Raw genomic sequence first — 23,556 nt, 5'->3', positions numbered from 1 at the left:
TAGACATGTATTTCAGGGCCTCTCAGGTGACGGACGATGACAGCAGAGTGGCCACCATGCTGTATTCCGCAGGGCCGGCGGTCCAGGAGATATTTGAATCCCTCACACCTGCTAATGCCTCCTATGATGCGGCCAAGGCGGCACTCCTTGCACATTTCCTCCCCCTTGCTAATGTGGACTTTGAGAGATTTGTCATGCTGTCCGCCAAACAGAAGGATGACGAGACACTGACACCTTCTATGGTCGTTTGCGCCGCCTCTCCCTAGGATGTGCGTGGACGGACGCAGAAGACATGATGCGCACGATGTTAATCCAGCCATGCTCCTCCGGCAAACTCAGGAGGCAGGTCCTCAGAGAGCCAGGCATCACTCTGCCCCGCATACTGGAGCTCGGCCGGTGCCATGAGGTGGCGGAGGCTCGGGCCAATAAGATGGAGGCAGGATCCCGATCAGTGAGATCGGAGGAGGTGTGCGTTGTGTGGCGAGGTGGCAGAGGCATGAGACGTCCTGGTGGTGGACCCCGGGACAGGGCAGGCAGAGCCACGGAGTCGTGCCAGAAGTGCGGGTACGACCTTCCTCACCCGACAGAATGTCCGGCGGTGGGAAAGACCTGTGGCAGATGTGGATTGGCCGATCACTTTTCAAGGGTATGCCGTGCAGCCCTGCCTGTGATGGTGTCGAGAGGCCAGCCATGGACGTGGATTCCACGCCAGAACCCGCCGCCAAATGTGGCCCAGGTGGATCAGGGAGAAGTGGATCCCCAGGTGGAGGGTGCCGAGGAGGAGGACGAGGAGAACATCTTCTTCGTCTCCAGTGTGGAAATTCTGAAAAGGAAGAGCTGGAGACAGCCCAGATGTGTGGTGGAGGCCAACCACTCCCCAGTCCCGGTGCTCGTGGATACGGGGGCCTCCGCAAATGTAATGGCCAGAGGACATAATGACACGCTTGATCCCCTCCCGGGTCTGGACACACCGAAGGCTCGCATCTTTGCGTTTGGAGGGCTGGAACCGATACCACTGGATGGTGCCTTTGTAGCCTGTGTTGAACATGACGGCTCACAGATGAAGGCTCGCTTCTATGTGACTCCTGTGAGTGACAACACCCTGCTCAGCTGTGCCGCTGCCGAGGCCCTGGGGATTGTCAGTTTCGCCTATTCAGTCTACTTGGAAGACATCAATGATCTCCTGGACAAGTACGCAGCACTCTTCAGTGGGATCGGGAAGATGACCGGCGAACCGGTTCGGCTTCATATTGATGAGTCGGTCCAACCGATTGCCCTGAAACATCACAGGGTACCGTTTCATCTGAGAGAGCAAGTGGACAAGGAGCTGGACAGTTTGGTAACATTATCGAAAAGGTGGAGGGCCCGACCCCCTGGGTGTCTCCGATCGTGGTGGCCAGAAAACCTAAGCAGCCTGATTCGGTCCGCATCTGTGTCGACATGAGGCTCCCTATCAAGGCAATAAAGAGGGAGCGGCATCTCACGCCCACGATCAACGACATAATTGCGGAAGTACAAGGGGCTCGGTTCTTCTCGAAATTGGATCTCCGAGCAGGTTACCACCAGGTCGTTCTTCACCTTGAGTCCAGGTACATAACAACGTTTACCACCCACCGGGGGTTGTACCGATACAAGAGGTTGAGCTTTGGAGTGTCATCTGCCGCCGAGGTGTTCCAGAACATCATCAGGGGCGCCCTGGCAGATCTCGAGGGCGTCCTCAATATCAGCGATGACATTCTGGTGTTCGCAAAGACAGAGGTAGCCCACATGAGGAGGCTTGGTAAGACCCTTGAACGATTCCAATCACTGGGCCTTACCCTGCATAAGGAAAAATGCGAGTTCATGCGCACCTCCATTGAATTCTTCGGTTTCGTGTTCAAGGAGGGAGGGGTATCGCCCGATCCAAGAAAGGTCCAGGACATCAAATCGGCACAACCTCCCGAGTCGGTGTCAGATGTGAGGAGTTTTCTGGGGATGGTGACCTACTGTGGACGTTTCATCCAAAACCTCGCCTCAAGGTCGGAACCACTCCGGGCCCTGACGAAGAAGGGGTCAGCGTGGCACTGGGGCCCACTTGAGCAGGCCGCTTTCGAGGACATCAAAGCTGCCCTCACGACTGAAGACACCCTGGCATTCTTCGACCCAGCCCTGGAGTCAGAGATCGTTGTTGATGCCAGTCCTTTTGGCCTGGGCGCCGTGCTGACTCAGGTGGATCGCAACGGGGGAGTTCGGCCAGTGGCATATGCCAGCAAGGCACTATCAGAGACTGAGCAGAGGTACTCCCAGATCGAGCGGGAGGCCCTGGCGGTGCTGTGGGGCTGCAGACATTTTCGACTCTATGTCTTGGGTCGTCCGGTGACGGTGGTAACCGATCACAAGCCGTTGCTTCCAATCCTGGTGGGGTCATCGTCAAAGCCACCGGCAAGGATTGAGAGGTGGATGCTCGCCCTCCTTGAGCATTCTGTCACCCTGGTGTACCGGCCTGGGGCCAACAATGCGGCGGACTACCTGACCCGCCACCCGGGGGTGTGCGGGGGAGAGGGGCACGATGTCTGTGAAGAAGAGGCTGACAGCCATGTACAGATGGTGGTGGAGGCGGCCACACCAAATGCGATGCCGCTGGCGGAGCTGGAGGCCGTGGCGGCCCAAGACGAATGCTTTCAAGTACTGAGGCACTCGATGCAACACGGCTCCTGGAAGTCCGTCCTCGAGGCTGTGGCCGGGCGGACACATGAGGCCAAAACGACGCTTGTGCAGCTGTGGAAAGTGAAGGACGAGTTGTCGTTTTGGGAGTCGGGCCTGCTGCTCCGCGGTGACCGGATTGTCGTCCCCTTGTCAAAAGTGAGGGAGGTCATCACGTTGGCACACCATGGTCACCAAGGCGCGGCCAAGACCAAGGCACGACTCCGGTTGAAGGTCTGGTTTCCCGAACTAGAAAAGAAGGTTGATGACTTTGTAGCGGCATGCGTGTGGTGTCAGGCAGCCTCTCCTCTGCAACGGGAGCAGCAATAGAAGTGATGCCCCCAGGCACCCGGTCCTGGGAGGTCGTCCACGCGGATTTTGGATCAACGTCGGTGGGCACCCACTTCCTGGTAATTGTCGACAAGTACTCTAGATATCCAGAGGTGGAGTTCGTCGAATCCGTGGCGTTTGAGCATGTGGTGGTGGCGGTGGAGAAGATCTTTGCAGCCCACGGTTTTCCCCACACCCTGTGCTCAGACAATGGGGCTCCATTCCAAAGTGAGCGGTTCTCCGAGCTAATGGAGAGCTGCGGGGTGCAGCACAGGAAGGTGTCACCGCTGTGGCCCCGAGCCAATGGCGATGCGGAGAGACTCATGCGGACTCTTAATAAGACATTCCGGATCGCCCAGGGACAGGGTCAACCCCTGCAACGGGTCCTGTACCAATTCCTGCGGGTGTATCGAACCACCCCGCATGCCTCGACTGGAGTGGCTCCCGCAGAAGCGCTGTTCAAGAGATGTCCCCGAGGTCTGCTCCCTGAGGTTGGGGAGAAGGAACCGGGAGTGATTGACAACCAGCGGGTTGCAACAGAAAGGTGAGTGAGAATTGACCAAGAAAACCTGCGACGGGGTCTCCGGCCTCAACGGCTTGAGCCGGGTGACGAAGTTCTAGTCCGCAACCGACACCCCCATGGGAAACTCTCACTCCCCTATGAACCCGAGCCTTTGGATGTTGTGGCTGTCAAGGGATCCATGGTGACGGCCTCGGATGGGCGATCTGCCGTCACCCGGAATGTGAGTTTCTTCAAGAAACTGGGTGATCCCCGGACTGAAACTCCGCCTGAACCTGACCCACCAGAGGACCCCGACGCTGGAGATTTCCGGGACGAGATCCCAGACTCCCCAATCCGGGGAGCCGCAGCTGAAGGACACCACGGGCCGGAGGTAGGCAGGAGGTACCCCCAGAGAGCTGGGTGAGGGAAACCTGCTTACCTCAGCGAGTATGTTCTTGAACACTTAGCATGTAAACTGTGATGAAGGGATCCGGGTGGTTAACAATAAAGGGGTGTTGGGTGTGCAGTGGTGGTTTATAGTATAGCTGTATGTTAAAAGTTATGATCATTAAACGTGCCGTTGTTGTGGTTCCTCCCGAAAAAGGAGGAGTGTGGCGCTGCCCGTAGTGACAGGCTTACGCGGCGGCGTGACGTAGCACGCCGCCGCCGAATGTATAAATAAAGGGGCGTTCCCGGCCGCGAGCAGAGCGAACGGGAAAGCCGAACCGAAAGGCTGTGTGCGTGTGTCCTTTCAGGCGGGGGGGCTTACGGGAATGCAGCGGGGGGCTCAGAACCGCCCCCCAACAAGGTGTATCTCCAAATCAACACAGAAAACAGCAGTACATCAAAACTTCACAGGAGGGCTTTTCAGTTTGCAGGATCCATTAAAACCACGGTTGTAAATCCTAATTGTGACAGTTCATGAGATGCGATTAAAGCTTTCCGCATACCTAGACTTCTTTAATTCAGCTTCCGCACGTCCCGGTTCAAAGCTGCTATTTCATCTGCTTCCATCCGCATCAATCAAACTCCATTACCGCAACACAAGGAAAGTTCATAACTCCGTTATTGGAAGCACAGGCTCACTAGTTCCTGGTTTGTCATCACGCTTTATGCACGTTTAGAGGGCCGTTCCTCTAAAGCTGGCCTTCTCCATCGGAGCTCCGAACAAAGGTGCAGGGCAGACTCCATGCGTTCCAGCTTAACGGCCAAACTGGAAAGCAGGGGTTCAACTGGGCGTGCGCCACCGAGGACCCCTTGGGACCCTCCAGAACCGCCCAAAAACATTGCACCAAATTTCTTTTGTTTTTTTTAACATTACCTCCACGGCAATGCTCCAACTCCGGACTACATGTCCCATCAGCCCTTTCATCATAGGGAGCGCAACGGTGCTCGGATCCAAAACTTGCTGGCTGTACATTAGTGGTAACTTCCTCATACCACATGGCCACAAACCTTCCAACAAGGTTGTCATTCTTTCTGCCCCATGAATGGGCTACAGGCCTCTCCTGCATTCTCTCTGATACAATGGCCTCCTCCTAGCCAATACGATGTTACGGTCATCACTTTCCTTGCCACCAGCTGCATTTTCCACCATTAGCTCATCAGAAAAGCGTTTACTTAAGCTGGTACATCTTCTCCTTAGCTTGGCTCTCCCAATCCAAGACATCCTCGTCGCCAAATGATGTATCCCTGAGCCAGTGATGACAGGGAGCAGGAACCAGGCTGACTCAGGTAAGTGTAAAAGGAAACATTCTTTATTCTTCTTAGTTACATAGCATAGTCATAAGGGGTAGGAGAGTAGATGATAAGCCTCTGCCCTGGTTCCTAGTCCATCTCCCAGTCCCAACCGTCACTCTCTCTCTAGAATCCCCAGGCCCCCCACACTCCAAGCTCCACTTAAACATTCTAGGAGGCCCTTGCACATACTCAGCCATTCAATACATTCATACCAGGATACCAGCCATTCATCACAGTCATACCAGGATACCACACAAAGCTTATTTATAGCCCTCAAGTTCAAAGGAAAGAGAGAAGGGATAGCCCCACCAATATCGCACTCCCTTAGATTGAAGCATTTTCGTCAAGGGGGAGCAAAGCCGGCGTCTTGCTAAGGTGAAGGCCGACAGGTCTTGATAAATCAAAATTTGCGCACCTTCCCAACCAACCGCGCCTCTCTTATACGCTACCTCCAAAATGTTACTTTTCTCAGAGAAGTAGTGAACCGCACAAGGACAGATCTGGGGCCCCTGCTGGAAGCTCAGGCTCTATGCGCCCTGTTGATGGTTGGTTTGTTGGTGTTAGCATCGTCGAAGAGAGACCTGACAACAGCGCTATCAGCTTTGATAATATCGGATTGCGTTTCGCCTTCTCGCTCCGGGAAGCCCAGGAACCGTAAGTTACAGCGGCGCTCCCTGTTCTCTAAGTCGTCCAGCTTCAAAGAACACTTTTCTTCTCTTCTCTCCAACTCCGCCAAGCGCATATAGAATTGGGTTTCAAGAGTATTGATTGAAGCCATGTTGGCTTCCAGTGCTTGGACCTGCTCATCAATGGAGTCAACTTTTTTGTCTAATGTGGCCAGCCACACAGCGATATCCGCTCTAAAGCCCTGTATTTCTTCCAGGAGGGCGGCCATGCGCCTGGTGACGGAGTTGGCGTCGACTGATTCTGGATGCACAGGAGTCACCATGTTGAGGCGAGGGGGCGAGCAAGGAGGTGCGCGGTGAAATCTTTGCAGAGATTCAGTCCAACTCATGAAAGCACCCGGCCAGCTGAAACACAGACTAGGCCCTCTTGTTAGTTACTGTGTGGCAGAGGCTCGTCAAGTGGGACGAGGGCATGCACGGATAAGAAGGCCCCAGGGAGCCATATCCAGAGACCAAAGCAGGAGGAGGCCGTGCTGTAGAAATGCTCGAATTGTAGAGTGGGCGCCGCAGGGAGACCCTGCAGTAGGCTCTGGATGGTAGCTGGGGTAAGAAGTGTAGAGCTCCAGTGGTGATGGATGGGCAGGGCACATGAATCCTGCCCCCTGGGGTGTGCCTCTCCACCCTCCCGTACTAAAGGTTCAGTAGAGGGCTTTGGGCGCCGTCCAATTAGCCCATGGGCTCCGGGGTCCTCCCCCCAACGCACTCCGGCGGTCGCACAGAGGGGGGCAGAGAAGTCTCCCCAGGTAATATGGAGGGGGGACCCGGAGCACTAACCTGGCACCTGGGTTGGGGTCTCAACCCCTCGATCCAGCGTCACTGTGTTCGCGCCATCGTAGCTCCTCAGGCAGGCAGAGATGGAATCCGGCTCTCTCCTGAGTAGATTGTAGCAGAAGCCCAAGCACTTTGCGGGGACAAGACAGGGACCCCCCCCCTGTCGAGCCATTGTAGGCCGCAGCAATGTCCCGGCGGTATTAAGATCTATAAAAAGTTTGTGGGGCACCACCCACGGCAATCCCCCAGATGCCCTGTGGCTTGTCAGTATTGCGGGGTGTTAGAGAGGGCCCTTCAGGCAGATGGAAAGAGGGGCCCTTTCCACTTGGGAGCAACGACGGGGTGGCCTTGGCCGCGGTCAGATCTCTGCGATGCTCCCACCATGCGACCCCCCCGCCTCACTCCGGCTCCACCTCTCTGAGTCCTGCAGGTGGGTGTGAGCAGCGGGAGTAGGAGTCAGCTCTCCTCCGCGGGAAGCAATCAGCTCGAGTCACCGGCTCAGCGCCACCCTTAGAGATCGGGGTTTTGCACGTTAGGTATACCAGGGGTTCACACAGCCCGCGGGGGGGACGAGGCTTCTCACTTGGGGGGGTAAAGGAGGGACTCAAGTCCCCTTAAGCGAGCCCAAGGAGAGAAGCAGACAGAGATGCGTCAGACCATCTTGGCGCCCCCTTGTGGTTCATAACCAAATCTTTTAACTCAATGTACTATGTTGGAAAAATATTACCATTCATTTTTTGGAAGGCAATCTCATGAAATGTCCATTATTGGCTCTGATGAATTTTGGTCATATATTATTTTTGGAATATATTTAGTGTTTTACAATCTCATATTTGAATTATGGAAATACATTTTAACAAAGTTGCTTCAGTGATGATGCGCATGAGTTAGAAATGATTGTCTTGTTGCTGAATTTTACAATCATTTAATATGGAGAGGAATTGGAAGTATATGTTTTGTTTTGTAATGTTTCTGTAATTGATTTTTAAATCCATATTTATATGTAATGTAATTTGTTATATTGTGTTGAAGATTCACTTGTTTAGCTATATAACACTAATTTAAAAAAAATATATTCCTTGGCGTGGGGTCTATATGAGCCCTGTAGAGGGGATCAACCCTGCCATATCTTCTTTTTCCATTTTTGTATCTTCAGGTAAGGATAATTGGATCAACACCACTTTACCTTGTTGGGGCATTCGGATGACTCCCTTTATTCCAGTGCTCTGTAAGGAATGCTTAGTTATTCAAGTAAAGAGAGGGGTTGAAAGTCTGGTTTAGTATGATATAGTTATACAACAATTTCCATTTTACAGCTTTCACATACTTCCTATTTACTTCTTAAATCTCTACACAATGCTACAAACGAAATTATACTTTACTTTATAAAACATTAAACAAACATTCATCCTTTTAGCTAAACATGTATACTTACCATTTTACAAAGATTCCTTTTCATTCAGAGAGCGTCTCAATGGGAGGAGGAACTGATTCCTAAATCCGATGAAGGCTTCATTAAATGGCATGTCTTTAGCTGGTTCATATGGACCCAGTATTCCGCCATCTGTTCCCCTTTTGGAATTTGTATTTGATAGGCAATGGGAGAGAGCTTATCTGTGATCTCAAAAGTCCCCTGCCAAAATGGGAGGAATGTGAACTTTTTGGATTATTTCCTTTGGAAATTCTAAAGATAAACTTGATCACCTAACTCAAATTCCTTTTTAGATGTCCACAGGTCATAGTAGGTATTTATGCTTACTGAAGACTTCTCCAGGTTCCTCTGAGCCCACGTAAAAGCATGTTGAATATGCTTTGTCAAGTTCTCTACATATTCCATAGTGGTGGAAGTGTTGATCAACATCTGTTCCTGTGTTCGGTACAATAGATGTTGAGGCAAGACCATTTGTCTATAGGTCATGCATTCAAAAGGGGACATCTTAGTTGCATGAGTAGGGGTAGACCTCACAACAATCAAGACTAAAGGTAATCGTAAGTCCCAACTGGGTCCCAAATCCACCACAAACCTTTTTAAATTACCACTATTCTCTTATTAAATTGCTCCACCCCCCAGCTGGAAGCTGGGAATTAGGTGATATGCAACTTTCTTTTGACACCTGAAATTTCCAACATCGTAGTCGTTACCCCACTGATAAAATGACATAATTGTGACTCAATCGTTTGATTTAATTGTTCAATAACAGCTGCTGTCTCTGTCTCACAATTTGGGGTGGGGAGACATTCAACCCACTTTGTAAAGAGGAATGTAACATATATTTGTTTCCACATCTGGAACAAATCACTGGTTCAATAAAGTTGATCTGAAGATCTGACCATGATAATATTATTCCTCTCTTTTGTAGAGGAGCCCTGTGAGTGGGAAAGCTCAGTTGGAACCCCAGACATCCCTTTAGATATATGTTTAAGTCTATAGCCATGTGTGGCTAGTAAGCAACCTCACGTCATATCTCCATTGTCCTTTGGACTCCCTGATGACCATCTATTGCTGCATCATGGTCATGAGTTAACATTAAGCCTCTAAATGAGGTAGTCAACACCCACTGATAATAACTAGTTTTGGGTTTCCTAAACAAAAGTTTGTCTTGAATTTTGAACTTTTTTCTGAAATTTGATTAAGACCCAAAGATCTTCCTTGCCCTGCCAATCCAATTTAGATAAGGAAAAGTTGTATGGGTCTTGTAAATATTGGAGGAATCTTCCTATAATTGGGTGTTCCTTTTGGTTGGTAATTCAATCTTTATCTGGAGTATTTCTACTCCACTGGAGAGTAGAACCCTCACTTTCAGTTTGGGCTTGTATTTGAGCGACTGTTATCAGCGGCATTTCTCCAATGAGATGTTCCATTTCAATGGATTGCTCTGGTTTTGGCTAGTTGATCATCCAAATCATTTCCTGTTTTTCCACTTCATCTTTTGAGTCACCCTTTTTTTCCCCCTCCGAAATAGGGTCATATGCTTTGATGTCACTAAATCATCTATTGTGTGGATTAACTGCTGTGTTTCAGGGGTGTGATGTTTACCCAAAGTATACCGCTGGCTTTCCGGTTGACTAAGTGCTCAACAAATCCATTTCATACATAGTCTGAATCAGTTATGATTACCAGTTCCAGAAGCTAGTGATTTATGGCAATAAGGACATCTTTATATGTGGTAATCACTTCCGCCACCTGATTACTTTGGTGACCAATTTTATTATCAGCGGAAGGTTCAGGGATATCATTCACCCAAGTATGCTGGAAGCTAGCTAATAAATCTTTCTAATTTCCCGATAGGTATTCTCTGCATACAATTTAGGAAGAGAAGCAAGATATGTCTCCATATTATTAGCTGTTTGAAATTCGGCTTGGTCTAGGCAGTTCTTTTGGATACAGTCATCTAATATCTGATTTCTGAAGGATAACCCTGCATTGAAAGAATCCAGCAAGTAATCCTTGAGTTAAAGTCATTCCCAGTTTGTATTCGGTCATTCTGAAAATATTGTAGATGCTGGTGGGAGGCCTCAATTTTAATATGCTCCCCATGGATGTATGGACAGTAGTTTTTCAATGCCCATATCGTTGCTAGGAATGATTTCTCACATTCATTAAATTTGATCTCAACGGGCGATAAGGTTTTGCTTTGATAAGAGAACACTTCATAAACCTGCTAATTTTTCTGATTTAACACTGTGGCAAACAGGTGTCGGAAAATCCAGTTTCCAGAAATAGATGCTTTTTTAAATGTTTTAATTTTTATTCTTGGTTTAACCATAAATATGGTTTTTACTAGATGAATCAAACAAACATTTTATTAAGTCCCTGTCTAGTTTTAATTTTCTTTGTCTGTCATCGTAGTTATTAAAATCAATTCCATGATTTTAGCTGTAGCCGTCACCCAGGCTGTCTTTTCACCTCCAATCAACCGTGTCCACCAAAAGTCTTCCTTGAAGATGTGGGCTGAAGCTAGGATGTTTTTCAGGTAAGGTTTGCTGATGTGGTCGACCCCTGGACATGATAGTAAGAGATGTCTTGTTGTTTTCGACCTCGTTCTGGTTGTTACAGAATCTGCATTTGTTAGATGTAGACAGACCTCTAATTGCTAAGATTTCGTTGGTGTCATGACCCATAGAACTTGCCCCTTCTGGACTTCCTGGTCCTTATCGCGACGGGGCTTGTATTCTTTGTTACTCCCAACATGGCCGTGCCAAGCGACTTGCCTCGCACCAGCCTTCACATCGCACACGGCACGTTCTATAAATTGGCCACGCCTCCGCGGCCCCGCGCATTTCAACGCTATCATTAGGTAGTGACTTGACGTGTGTGTGCTGTTCGGCGAATCCACTATTCCTAGTTCCTGGTTCCTTCTTCCTTCCTTTCACCCCTTCCCTCTAATCTGCTCCCGGAATCCTCATCCCTAGCGACAGCTACCTTTTTCCTGGACATCCTGGAACAGCGACCTTCCTGGAACTCTGAACGCGCTCTGCAGCCGGACGAGACTCGAGCGAGCCTATACAAGACCTGATCCGTCCACAAGAGGAATCCTCCCGCGGAACAGAGCAAGAAGCGATCTCAGGTGAGATGGGGGGAGATTTACGACAGTTGGTGTGGAGGAGGTTCAAACGGGCTCTCAGGAATGTGTTTCTGAGCTTTCTGTTTGGATATTGTTCCACAAAGGCTTGTGTTTCGTGAAGTTTCCATGCCTGTGACGGCAGGCGGGCAACCAGTTTGTATGTTGCGGCTGTCAGATGTTGCAATCCAGTGCAATTCATTCATTTTCTTTAATAAATGCTTTATTTTTGACGGCATAAGCCAAGCACAGGGCTTTGGATACACTTTTTCTAGCTATTTCACAGCCTCTGTTTGAGTGTCCCCCCACTCCCACTTGACCTCTGCATTCAAAAGGTGGACTAAAGGTTGAGTGATCTCTGTGTTATTCACTATGAATGTATGTCTGTAGTTAGCCCATCCTAGGAGACTTCATAATTCACTTAAATGTGTGTGGTTCTTCAATTTCAGAAGAGCCTCAACCTTTTTTTTCTTGGGATTGAGACCCTCGCCTGTGATTTCATGCCCTTTACTTTAGTTCTGCACCACTTTGCTTTCTGAAGTCATAATTTTGCAACTGCAATTTCAGTTGGGTCAATAAATGAAGGATCTCGTCCAGGCATTCTTCCACAGTTTGACTTTAGATTAGGAGGTCATCTGGATAGGCCAAGTTCCCTCTTTCCACAAGGACAGTTATGGCCTTATGCAGGAATATATTGAACGAATTTCCGCTATTAATATACCCAAATGGAGTTCTGGTCCACACATATTGTCGACCCCCATAGAGGTAAGTTACATTGGTGTTCACGACGTACCGAGACAGTCCAATACCCATTTGTAAAATCGAAGGCAGTATATACGTTAGAACCCTGGATCTGTACAATACCCTGATACATATAGAGAATAGTCCACTGTGACATCTGCACCCTCTTATTCAATTCCCTTAGGTCTGCACATTGTCTCTATTTTGCATTGGGCACACTGAAGCAGCCAGCCGTACATTTAAGTGTGCACCCTTTCACCATAGAGGCACGCACAACCAGGCACCCATCCATACATTTAAGTATGCATTTACACTCATACAGGCAGCCACCCATACAGTTAAGTGTGCATCCTTTCACCATAGAGGCACCCACACCCAGGCCCCCACCTATACATCTAAGTGTTCACCCTTTCACCATGCAGGCACACCCAGGCGGCCGCCCATACGTTTGTGTGCACCCTTTCACCATACACTCACACAGGCAGCCACCTACCCATTTAAGTGTACACCCTTTCAAAATACACTCACACACGTCATGGGGTTCAGCGGAGCCCTATTACTTTTAAAAGAAATAGTTTCTTTTTGAAGTCACTCTGACTTCATAAAGAAATTATTTCTGTTAAATGACCGAACCATAATGGAAATAATTTCTTTATGAAGGCAGAGTGACTTAAAAAATAAACTATTTCTTTTTGAAGTTATAGGGCTCCCTCGTTTTGACATGGAGGCCTCCAGCCTGGGGTCTTCCATTTCATGCGGTGGGGGAAGACCTTGGACTTCAAAAAGAAACTTTCTTTTTTTAGTCGCTCTGCCTTTATGAAGAAATTATGAATACAGAGTGAATTTCTTTTTTTTCTCTCCAAGTGGGGCCCCCACCCAGGACATGTGCTAGCGGGGGCCCCCCACACCACAGGGGCTTTTGGGGCCCCCGTTACGCCAGTGGCCAACAGATTTGTGGTGACCAGCCACAACGGGACAGCGAGGTGCCAGCAGAGAAGAACCTGGGACGGCAGTTGTAGTGGCATGGCCGGCAGGCGCTGGAGCACTCTGCATCCGGTGTGTGTGGCAACCCCCACCAGAGATTTGAGTGGTCACAGGGAGTGGCATGAAGTGGGACAAGTCTCTGGCAAGCTGACAGTCGCTGAACAGTACAGACCCTTCCACCGACACGAGACGCCAGAGTGCAGCTCCTGTTGGGCACTCAATCCAGCCAGTAAAGATGCGGATTGGTCAGCGCGAAGATACACACAGTCCACAGGTCGTGAATAATAGGAGGAGCCCTCTGGCTGAGTGAGACCAAGACACATGATTACTGTATACCGTGGAAGACTGCAAGGTTGGATTGGACCCATTCTCTCCCTCACCATTCATCCCTCTAGTCCGACACACTCTGCCAGACATACCTTGGACGCTCTCATCTCCTCCGACATTCCGATCGCCAACCCTCTCACCTGGTCTGACCATTCCCTCCTGTCCTCTCATCTGGATATCTTTGGCCCCCCTGCTAAGCCTCTGCCTGTCTTCTTCTCCATCATTCGACCGATGAATCGAGTGTCAGTTGCTGCCATTGCTGCCACTTTCCTTCCCACTCCCGTTCCTGCCACATACTCCAACACTGACTCTGCCCTTGCTAATTTTCACCTCTCTATCACTAACACACTGGATATCCTTGCCCCTGTCATGAGGATCCGAATGAAGCCTGCCTCGAAGCAAACACCGGATTTGACTACGACCTAGCCTCTCTAAAACGCAAGTGGCTTGGCGGAAGTGGCGGGCATCAGACACATTCTCTACAAACTGACCTGTCGTCTGCTCCAATGGCAATACAGTTTCTCCATTTGCTCGAAGAAGAGGGCTCACATCCAAGCCTGCATCTCTGGGGTCAATAACAACTCTGGTGAACTGTTTAGAATCTGCAAGGAACACAGCAATCCTTCAGCGGTCTCCACATCTCGCCTGCCATCCCTGACCCTCAGTACCTATCTGGCCTCCCACTTCCTTTCTAAAACTCTGGATATTCTTGATCTCTTCCTTCTCTCCTCACTTCCAGTGTTATGTAGACGACATGCAGCTCTCCTTCAAGCTTCCCTCTTCTCATCCCTGACTGTCTGAGTGCTATTCAGTCATGGTGTGCTGCCAATGATCTCTGCCCTCATGCCAGTAACACTGAGATCCTTTCGTTGGGACCCAAGCTCCCACCTTCCCTCCCTCTCTCTGGCTTCCCTCTATGGAACCCCTCCCCTCACCCTCTTGTGAGGCAAAAAACCTTGGCGTCATCTTTGATTCCTCTCTTTCCTTCTCACCTCACATCGCCGACCTTGCCAAGAAGGCCCACTATCAGCTGCACTTCCTCAGGGGTATTATCCCTTTCCTCATCTTCCCCCTGAAATGCAATGTCTCCAGAGCTCTGGTCCTCTCTGGGCTTGATTACTGTAACAGCCTCTTCTTCAATCTTCCTTCTTCCTCCCTTAGTCCCCTTCAACTAATCCAAAATAGGACTGCAGGACTTATTCTTACCCTCAAGACCGGGGACCGCATCTCTCCAGCACTAATTTTCCACCACTGGCTCCCGGTTGCAGCTAGGATCAAATTCAAGACCCTGTGCATCATCCACAAGGCTTTCTGGGGCCTGGGACACTGCCACATCCTACTCTCACTCTCTAAATACCCCCCGCTAGAGCCCTTTGGTCTCCTAGCTCCAACTCTCTGTGAATCAGACGCTTCTCTAAGCAAAGAGTGGGGGTAGATGTCTCTCCACTGCAAGTGCTTCCCTTTGTAATGGTCTCCCTGCCCATCTCAGGCATGAGCCAGATCTGCTTAAGTTCTGAAAGCTCTTCAAGACCCTCCTTTTCTCCCCCTCATTCACTCTCCATCTCCCCTGCTAACACCTTATTCTGCCAAATTGACTGCCTGCCTGGTTCCCTCTGAGTACTACAGGGCTCCAGGCCCCCCGCCCAGTCCCTCCTCCCCTGCACCTACCTGCATTCCCTGGCACTTGCCCTCTGGCCTCCCCTTAGCACTTGCATCTCAATTCGTCACCCTTTTCCCTTCCACCTTAGCACTTCTTTTCCCCTCACACCCCTAACCTCCTTCACACTTCTTGTTCTGCACTTGCACGATCCGAATGTCACAAGGCCTAGTAGGACCATTATTGTATCTTTCTCCCTTGTCCCCCACTCCCTTTTTAGTCTTGTGGCGCTTTGAAACACCATTTGTTTTATTGGCGCCTTACAAATATCCAATAAATTAATAAATAAATGACACCCGAAGGTTCTATAAAGTACCAGAATCGGGAGATTCTACAGTGAGATCATGGCGCTCTAGGAGTATCAATCTGTAGCAGACACTTTGTTCCTCAAAGGATTACTGATTTTTGATACTCTTGTACTGCTGTGGGAGTAAATTAGTGAAATTTGTATTTGGATTTGTACTTATTTAGATGCATTAAGTGCTTTTGTAAAAGCGCTGAACTTTAATAACAAACGGTACAATAATAATGGACAATGGTAACAAATTATTTCAAGCAGTAAGAAAGAGGGTATAGAAATGAGTTATTAGAAAGCAACGAAAGAAGGTTAGCTTTGAGATGGGTTTGGAAGATGTGCAGAGCAGATGAGCAAATGGGGAATGGGATCGTTCTAATGCTTGGGGGCCAAGGAGTGAAAAGGAATGGAAACAGGACGAGGCACAGGGAGATTAAGGAATAGTGAGTAGAAGCTGTTTTTGGGAGTGAAGAGAACATGGGGCGACTCACAAATTAACGATGAGAGATAGTGTTGGGCAAGACCATGAATTCATTTGAAGGCAACAGAAAGTGAAAAAGAATGTGCGCATCGAAAGGAAGAAGAGATACAGATAATAAAGACATATTGGAGGAGTATTGGAGGAATAATCAGCTCTCACTTTTGCACTGATGTCATGCCAGACACAGGTGTGCTTTACCTTCTCTTTGGCTCAACCCACCAACCCTTATGCAATCAAGATTGCTTGAGCAACTAAGCAGCATACTTCTATATTTAATCATTCAAAATATGAGTGTTTTCTCTCTCTGGCAACTGCTCTGACTGCTCCTACCTTTACGGAATAAATCTCTCATTTGAGGCATTTATATTTCTTAAAAAAAGGTCAGGTTTTGGAGTTGGCAAACATATTTCCTAAATCAAATGCACAGTGCCTGCTTAAGACTGAATATAAGCCATGCTAGCACATCTTTCCCTTAGGTAAGTCAGTCTTCTCAACATGTACTGAGTTTATCCGGTTGAAATTCTATCAGTCTAATGGAATGCATTCCCCCTCACTGTCCTCTACTTTTCCCTTAATGATGTTTAAGCTTACGTTTTCTTTGTCCAGCACTTTCCCATGTATATTCTCCCCTGTGCACTGCTCACTCATCCCCCCATTGGTACCCTTCAATTAAGGGACTTTTGTTTATCAACAGCTTTAGCCTGGTTTAGATGTCTCTAGGTTTCTCTCGGGTTTCTTTTAGTCAAGACACCTATCATATCTTGCCATTTCCGGATTTTAATCGAAAATGCCCATCGTTTATGCCATTCTTAATATGCTTAATATGCTGTTCCTGCACTCCAACGACTGTTCAAATCTACATTGAATCCTGGAAATCTAGACTTGTGGTGCCATGAAATCGGACACTTTCCTGAGCACCACTGGCAGCATTATCCACCTTCAGATGGAAAGTTAATGATCAAACGATGGATCCTGACTGCCATGTTTTCTCAGGCCCTGGTATAAAATTAATGTAATGATTACATGTATTTCCCATAGTTTCTTCTGGTGATCTGTTGCATTAAGGACATTATGTGTATGGTCTTTGCCTAATTTGAAAAAGAACATGTAACAGACAAGTTAACATGGTATTAACTACTTAAGGGATTCATTGTCCTTGTTCTGAAAAGCCCTTACCCACCAAATGAACATAGAAGTAGACTAGCTAATAATGGGGGTCAGATACCATTGTCTTGGAAAGGTAATAAAAACGTGATACAGCCAAGTAGAGACTGTTGGACATGTGTTTACTTTCATGAAAAATAGAAACTAGAAGTGGTTTCCTTCTTCCAGCTCATTCTTTGGATGTACCTGCTCTGACCCTCTCAGTCTCAGTATACTCTAATACAAAATGAGTTTTGAGGTTTTTCAATCAGTCTAAAAAAATGCCTTTGCTTGTAAAATAAATGTGAAATACATGACACGATATTTAGTCAATGCTTCAGAAAGTCAGTACTGAAAGAAATTAAGTTATTACTGAAGGTCAGGTTTTAGAATATTGCATTTTTATATTGTGCTTAATGCGAGATTCCTCCTGCAGAATCAGTTTTGCTGGGATTTAAACTTGTGTCCTGCTTGCTGCACACAGATGTTTGGGAAGAGCTTGTAACGTCCTGCACTTATTAGTATATATGCTTCAGTGAAAATGGAAAAGAAAATGACTTAGATCAAAATGTGAAGATTAACAATAACAAGAAACAGAGCAAACAAAAAAACAAAGCTTTTAAAATAAAAATAAAATGCATTTATCTATTTTCGTGAGCTTTTGTGTTTGTGCACAACAGAGAAGTTAGCTAGTGACAATACAAACTTGGAAAAGAGTTTGTTTTAGAAGCTTAACATTCAACGTGAAAAGCGGTTTAGTGTTGGCTCATGGGTGTCACTTTATTGACACTTCTATGAGACAAAACAAATGGAATAAATATAAAGACGGGTGGTGCTCATTGATTGCATTTGAGGTGCGATACTGAGCTTCATTGGCATTGGCACAGTATCGGATGCGACTGGTGAGACTGCTGCTGTGTTGTTCAGTCTCGTCTCTCAATCCAGTGCAGCCTGATACTCGCTGTCATCCGGTGCTAGGTGCTTTCCTCTAGCTCTGGCAGAGGCAGAGACAGAAGAAGCAACATTTGAGAGTTTAACCTGACTCGTCCGAGGAATCCAAGGATTTCGGATTCCGGGAAGGTGTTCTGCAGGATTTTGGTTTCCTGTAGTAAAAGGTATTGAACTGTACGACGGTATGGTGCGGCGGACCGAAGGGAGAATGGCCAGGTCCATGTTATTACTGTGAGTGCTCTCGGAGGTGGGCCGGGATGCGGTTGTAAATGCCCCAAGGGAAAAACAGCTGAAAATCCACACACCCACAGCAGCTGTGCTACGTTAGACCGTGTGAGCTGAAAGCAACCGTCCGCGGCACGGCAACATTTGTTTGCTTGCACCTCTGTTAGAGGCAGATATTGAAAAGCTGGTTGGCCCCACACATTTTCCATAACAAAAGTAAGTGGATTATTAACACTTAGAGGGGGTTTGTCCTACGGCTGGGAGACTGCCGGATTTCCTTTCCTTTGATCCCAGTTCGACCCCTGTCGGTACTTCCCACACCAAGTATCAGTCGCATCTTTTCTCCTGCTCTAGAGGGGCACCAAGGTAACTAATGAGGAGGTAGAGAACACTAGAAGCCCTCCCCAACAGTTTAGCTTGGGAAGAGGCTGACCCATCAAGTTGATATATTGGAATACCCGTGGGCATAAACACCTACTGCATAAGGAGAGGTCTATGAATAAGCTTTTTGGCAACAAAATTATTATATTTCAGGAAACGTGTTTGAATAGTCCAGTCTCTATAGAGGGCTACCACCTGTATCACCTGTTGGCCAAGAAAGGAACCACGGGAAGACCTTCGGGGGGGTTAATTATTGGGGTCACCCAAAGTCTGGTTGACGAGTGATGAGGGATACGGTATAGGTGTGGAGATTACCATATAGGAAGGTATTGAAAGCACAAGCCTACTGGTGATTAATGTTTATTTACCTCAGTGTCTGAAGTCCATTGAAAGATTTTTGCATAACCTTGAGGGATGCTTGACAGACAATATTAAAAAGAATGGGGAAGATGGGCTAGTTTTGTTAGGTGGAGATATGAATGCAAGGTGTATTGACACTACGCTGTGCTCTTCATATTGCAATGTTGTATCAAATAACATTATGCTGCAGCTCAGAGCTAATAGTAGGGGGAAGCCATTGCTCGAATTCCTTAAACAATGGGATCTGATAATGTTGAATGGTCGTACCACGGGTGATGTCCCAGGACAATATACTTGGGCTGGTTTTAATGTAGGGCTACTCTGGATTACTTATTAGGGAATAACATCTGCCTGATGTCTATTAAGGAGTTACAGATAAATAACCTGGGGTATAGTGATCACAGTGTGTTAAATCTGACGTTCGAAATGGCTGACTCCCAAAAGCAACTTGATGTTAAGTTTGGGTGTACTGGGGTCCAGGCTAACTGTACTGGAAATACTATGAGATGGAACATCAGAAATCTTGGTACGATAGAAAGGAAAGTCGAACTGTTACCCACTAAGGATATAGAGAGCTTAAGGGCATTGAGTGGTGATAAAATTGAGGAGTGGATAAAGAACCTAGCAATATCAACAGTAACATGCCATATTAGACAATTTGTGGTTAGTGCTAAACATAAAAATGCATATGACCAAGTGATCTGGGATGCTAAGACCATGATGCATAGGGAAATCAGAAGAATTAGTAATGATGGGTATTCTTATGAAATGAAAAAGGAATTTATAAAGCATATTAAGAATGGATATAATGAATGGCATAAACGATGGGCATTTTCGATTAAAATCCGGAAATGCAAGATATGATAGGTGTCTTGACTAAAAGAAACCTGAGAGAAACCTAGAGACATCTAAACCTGGCTAAAGCTGTTGATAAACAAAAGTCCCTTAATCCTATTCAGGAAAGGGAATGGCTAGAGTATATAAGAAAAAGTAAATGTTATAAGTGACTCTACTAGCCCCCCTATATTTGATCCATCGGGTTGGCATTTGAATATAAGTGAGGACACCATTGAAGAGAAAATATCTAAATTAAATAACTCTAGGGCCCCAGGACGTAACGGTCTCGCCAATGCAGTTCTTAAATTGAATTCTAACAAATAGTCTTAAACCTTGAAGATACTCTACGATACAGTGCGTACTACACAATGTATTCCAAGATCCTGGCAATTGACGCACCTTATACCAGTCTATAAAAAAGGTGAACTGTCTTTACTGACAGATTATAGGTTATTATCCTTTCTAGATTCCACTGGAAAAACCTTTGGATCCTTTGTACAAGATGCCTTGCAACAATGGGTTGATAGTGCAAACATTCTGAATTTTGCACAAACTGGGTTTAGACCAGGATGTAGCACCTCACACAACATCTTAATGATGGACACATTATATAGGGAAGCTACTGCCCCTGGAGGCAAAGCCCTCTACTGTCATGACCTACAGACCGCGCCCCTTTTGGACTTCCTGGTCCTTGTCTCAACGGGGCTTGCACTCCCTGGTACTCCCAACATGGCCGTCCAGCATGAAACATCTTCCTTGCTCTACACGTTGGACGTAGCGTGTTCTATTAATAGACCAAGCCCCCCACGGCTCTGCGCGTCTCAATGCTATTGCGAAGTAGCGACCAGACGTGTGCTCTGTAGCTCGCGGTATTGCTTCCCTGATTCTGTCCCTACTAACTCCATTCCTAGTCCCTCTCCTTTCTTTCTAAACTTCCTGGACTCGTGTGCTGAGTAGTGCACTTTCTTCATTCCCGGATTCCTGGATCGTTGCATCCCGGAACTTTGAATGCACGCTGGATTTGGAAGAGACTCCTGCAGCCTTATTCAAGACCCGATCCTTCCGCAAGAAGGCATTGACCAAGAAATCCAGCAAAGATCGGACTCAGGTGAGAAGGGGGGAACTCCTTGACATCTACTCCATCTTCTTTGGTTTCAGGGCAGCTTTTGATAGGGTCTGCAGGAAAAAGCTCTAGAAGAAGATGGAGGGTTGGGGATGCCCAGTATGGTAGTTAAGCATCTTGAAAGGACTACACTATGATACATCTGTAAGTGTTAGATTGGACGATAAAGGGGGGCTCACTGCCCCTATTCAAACAAGTGCAGTGGTTAAACAAGGTTGCACCCTCACACGTTTGTTGTATAGTATTTTTTTGGCGGATCTCCTGTTGATATTTAATCAAGATATTAGCTGTGTACCTAAAATGAGGGACCGCCAGATATCGTGCATGTTATACGCCGATGATCTTGTTATGTTTAACTACACTTACAGTGGTATCAAAGCGATGTTCGAGAAACTGGTGGAATATACAGTAGCCAACTAATTGACTATTAACATGGATAAAATGAAAGTTATGATTGCTAAGCCAGTTAAATGCCCTATATTGTCTATTAGCTTAGGTGTATTAGAGTGGGTTGAAAAATAGCCCTACCTTGGATTGGAGATGAGTTCTGGACGGGCTAACACTTACATAAAAGAACCAAAAAGGCTTAAAGCTAAACAGCTGGTGAGTTTAATCACTGAATTTGCAGCTCATACTGCAGGTTATTCCCTCCAGGGTATTATAACACTGTATAAGCAATGCTTTATCCCCATGGTTCTCTATGGGATTGATTCACTTGCCATGGAGGCCACCTGCTATGGCTAGATAGGATTGAGGGTCATTACTGGAAAACAATACTTGATGTGTCACGGACCGTGCCCATTGAATACCTTAGGCTAGAGCTTGGGCTGCTGTCTTTAAAAGGACGAGCTATAATGAAGCAAGGTATTCTTTACTTGAACAAGAATACCCACTTGCAGTGTGAATTGTTGTCTTTATTGGCAACTTGCCAGAGAGATAACCCAAAAGTTGGAAATTGTGATTTTGATGGCTGGATAGCAAAATGCTTTGGTGATATTGCTTGCACTCCTGATTTTGGGCGGGGCACTTGTTTTAACAAACTGAAACAGATGTACAAAAAGAAGGTATGTCTATGGGACTGGACTGCAAATTATGATCATTTGCATAGTATACGGTCCCATGCTGAAGTGGAAAGTGTTGTGCACAAGTACCTCAAAGCTCAAAGATAAATCATATGCTGCCCAAGTCCAGTCCTTAGAATGTTTTGCTAAGGTTTAGGATAAACCACCTACCGATATTAATAAATCTTGGGGCCAGATACAATATCCCCTGTGGCGAACGAATTTGCCGTATGTGTAAGAGAGATTATCAGGTAGATACTGCTAGACACTTGTTTACGGAGTGTATTGTGTTCAAGAACGATATTATCCGAGTTTTCTGTAGTTTTGTATAATAAAACGAGTCAATAGAATCAGACTCATTTTGGATATATTGTCTTAACTCTGAAAACAGAAGTTTACACTTAGCAGGAAAAAATATAGTCTATTAGTTCTTATATTAAATATTTTTTAGCATTTTAGCATTTTAATATGTTGGCCTTAACGAGAATATGCAAATTGTTATTTGAAGTTTAATATTAGCAATTTTAATTAATTTTAACTATTTAAGGTTGAATTAAATATGTTTTATGGTTACCAGGTGTTTGAGGACTCATTGTGCCGTTGATTATAGTAATAGTGAGGAGATGAAGTTGTTCTCTTGTATTATATAAATTAAGGAAGAGTTTTAATTGTTTAAATTTTAAAGTTGATTTTGAACATTTCTAAAAGTTTAATTACTGAATACAAATAAAGAAATAAATAAAGTTGAGGTGCGATACAGCACTTTTGTTTATCCAGCCTCTGTTATGCTAATCACTTGTCACATTATAATAATATGTTGTTATTAGACACTTATAAGGAGTTTATTTTATCTCCATCCCATGAGTTCCATGTCATTTGCCCAAGCAAATTACTTCGATGTCATTTATTTCGAAGTAATTACTTCACATTTGTACTTCGATTTTTTTATTTTCTTTGAGGGGGTCCCCCATTCACTACTACTAACCCTGCCCCTATCATCCCTTGCTATGTTGTCTACCCGTGGTGTTACAGTAAGGTAATGGGTTATTTGCAGCCATTCGAATGAGTTTTAACTAGGTTTGTGTCACATTTAAATATTTTTAAAAAGACATTTCGGCCGCAAATGCCTCTGTCTGAAAAGTAATGGGTGTATTACCGCTATTAGTGTAATGAAACTTTGAAGCAATACAGCATCCCATCTAAAGTACATAGTTTGTCTAGTTTTGTTTCCTTTCATACAAAATGTAAAGACTACTTGTAACAAAGTATGATTGTTTTGTAAAGTTAGATTTGAAGTAATACGGTATTGTATTGAATAATTTGTAGAAATATTAAAAATATCTGAATAGTGGGAACATACCTACAGAAAAGCGAAAACATGCCTTTGCCAATATTTGTTTATTTTTATTGTAGTTCTCCAGCTGGGATGATTGAAGGGACCCCGCAGCTTCACGCCAATGCATGGAAGGTTTCCTCAGCGTGTTCCAATCCATTTTACATCCCTGTGATGGACCCTTGTGATACAAATCAGCAACATGGTAAAGTCTGTTTTGTCTGAATTTGATTGGATTTTCTGCGTTTATCATGATGACAAAACAATATCCACAGAATTAGTTGGCATTTCCTAAGATTTTATAGTTATATATCTCATCTCTTCATGGTTGCTTGTGTTGGGGATTATAGTTTCAAACCGTCAAAGGAGCATGAGGGGCAGTTT

The 23,556-nt window shown here is 46.2% G+C and overlaps 1 protein-coding gene across 1 annotated transcript in view; it reads left to right on the top strand.

The window, feature by feature from the left end:
• OTOGL (otogelin like) overlaps positions 1-23,556 on the top strand; it is a 1,792,821-nt gene that overhangs the window by 618,171 nt on the left and 1,151,094 nt on the right. The window contains exon 18 of the mRNA XM_069629328.1: positions 23,253-23,377. Coding sequence (XP_069485429.1) covers positions 23,253-23,377 — 125 coding nt within the window. The remainder of the gene's footprint in view (positions 1-23,252; positions 23,378-23,556) is intronic.

Source organism: Ambystoma mexicanum, chromosome 12 (assembly GCF_040938575.1).
Source record: "Ambystoma mexicanum isolate Mex_15411 chromosome 12, UKY_AmexF1_1, whole genome shotgun sequence".
Classification (NCBI taxonomy): domain Eukaryota; kingdom Metazoa; phylum Chordata; class Amphibia; order Caudata; family Ambystomatidae; genus Ambystoma; species Ambystoma mexicanum.
The sequence above is the reverse complement of the archived record's forward strand: the minus strand, read 5'-3'. Positions and strand labels throughout refer to the sequence as shown.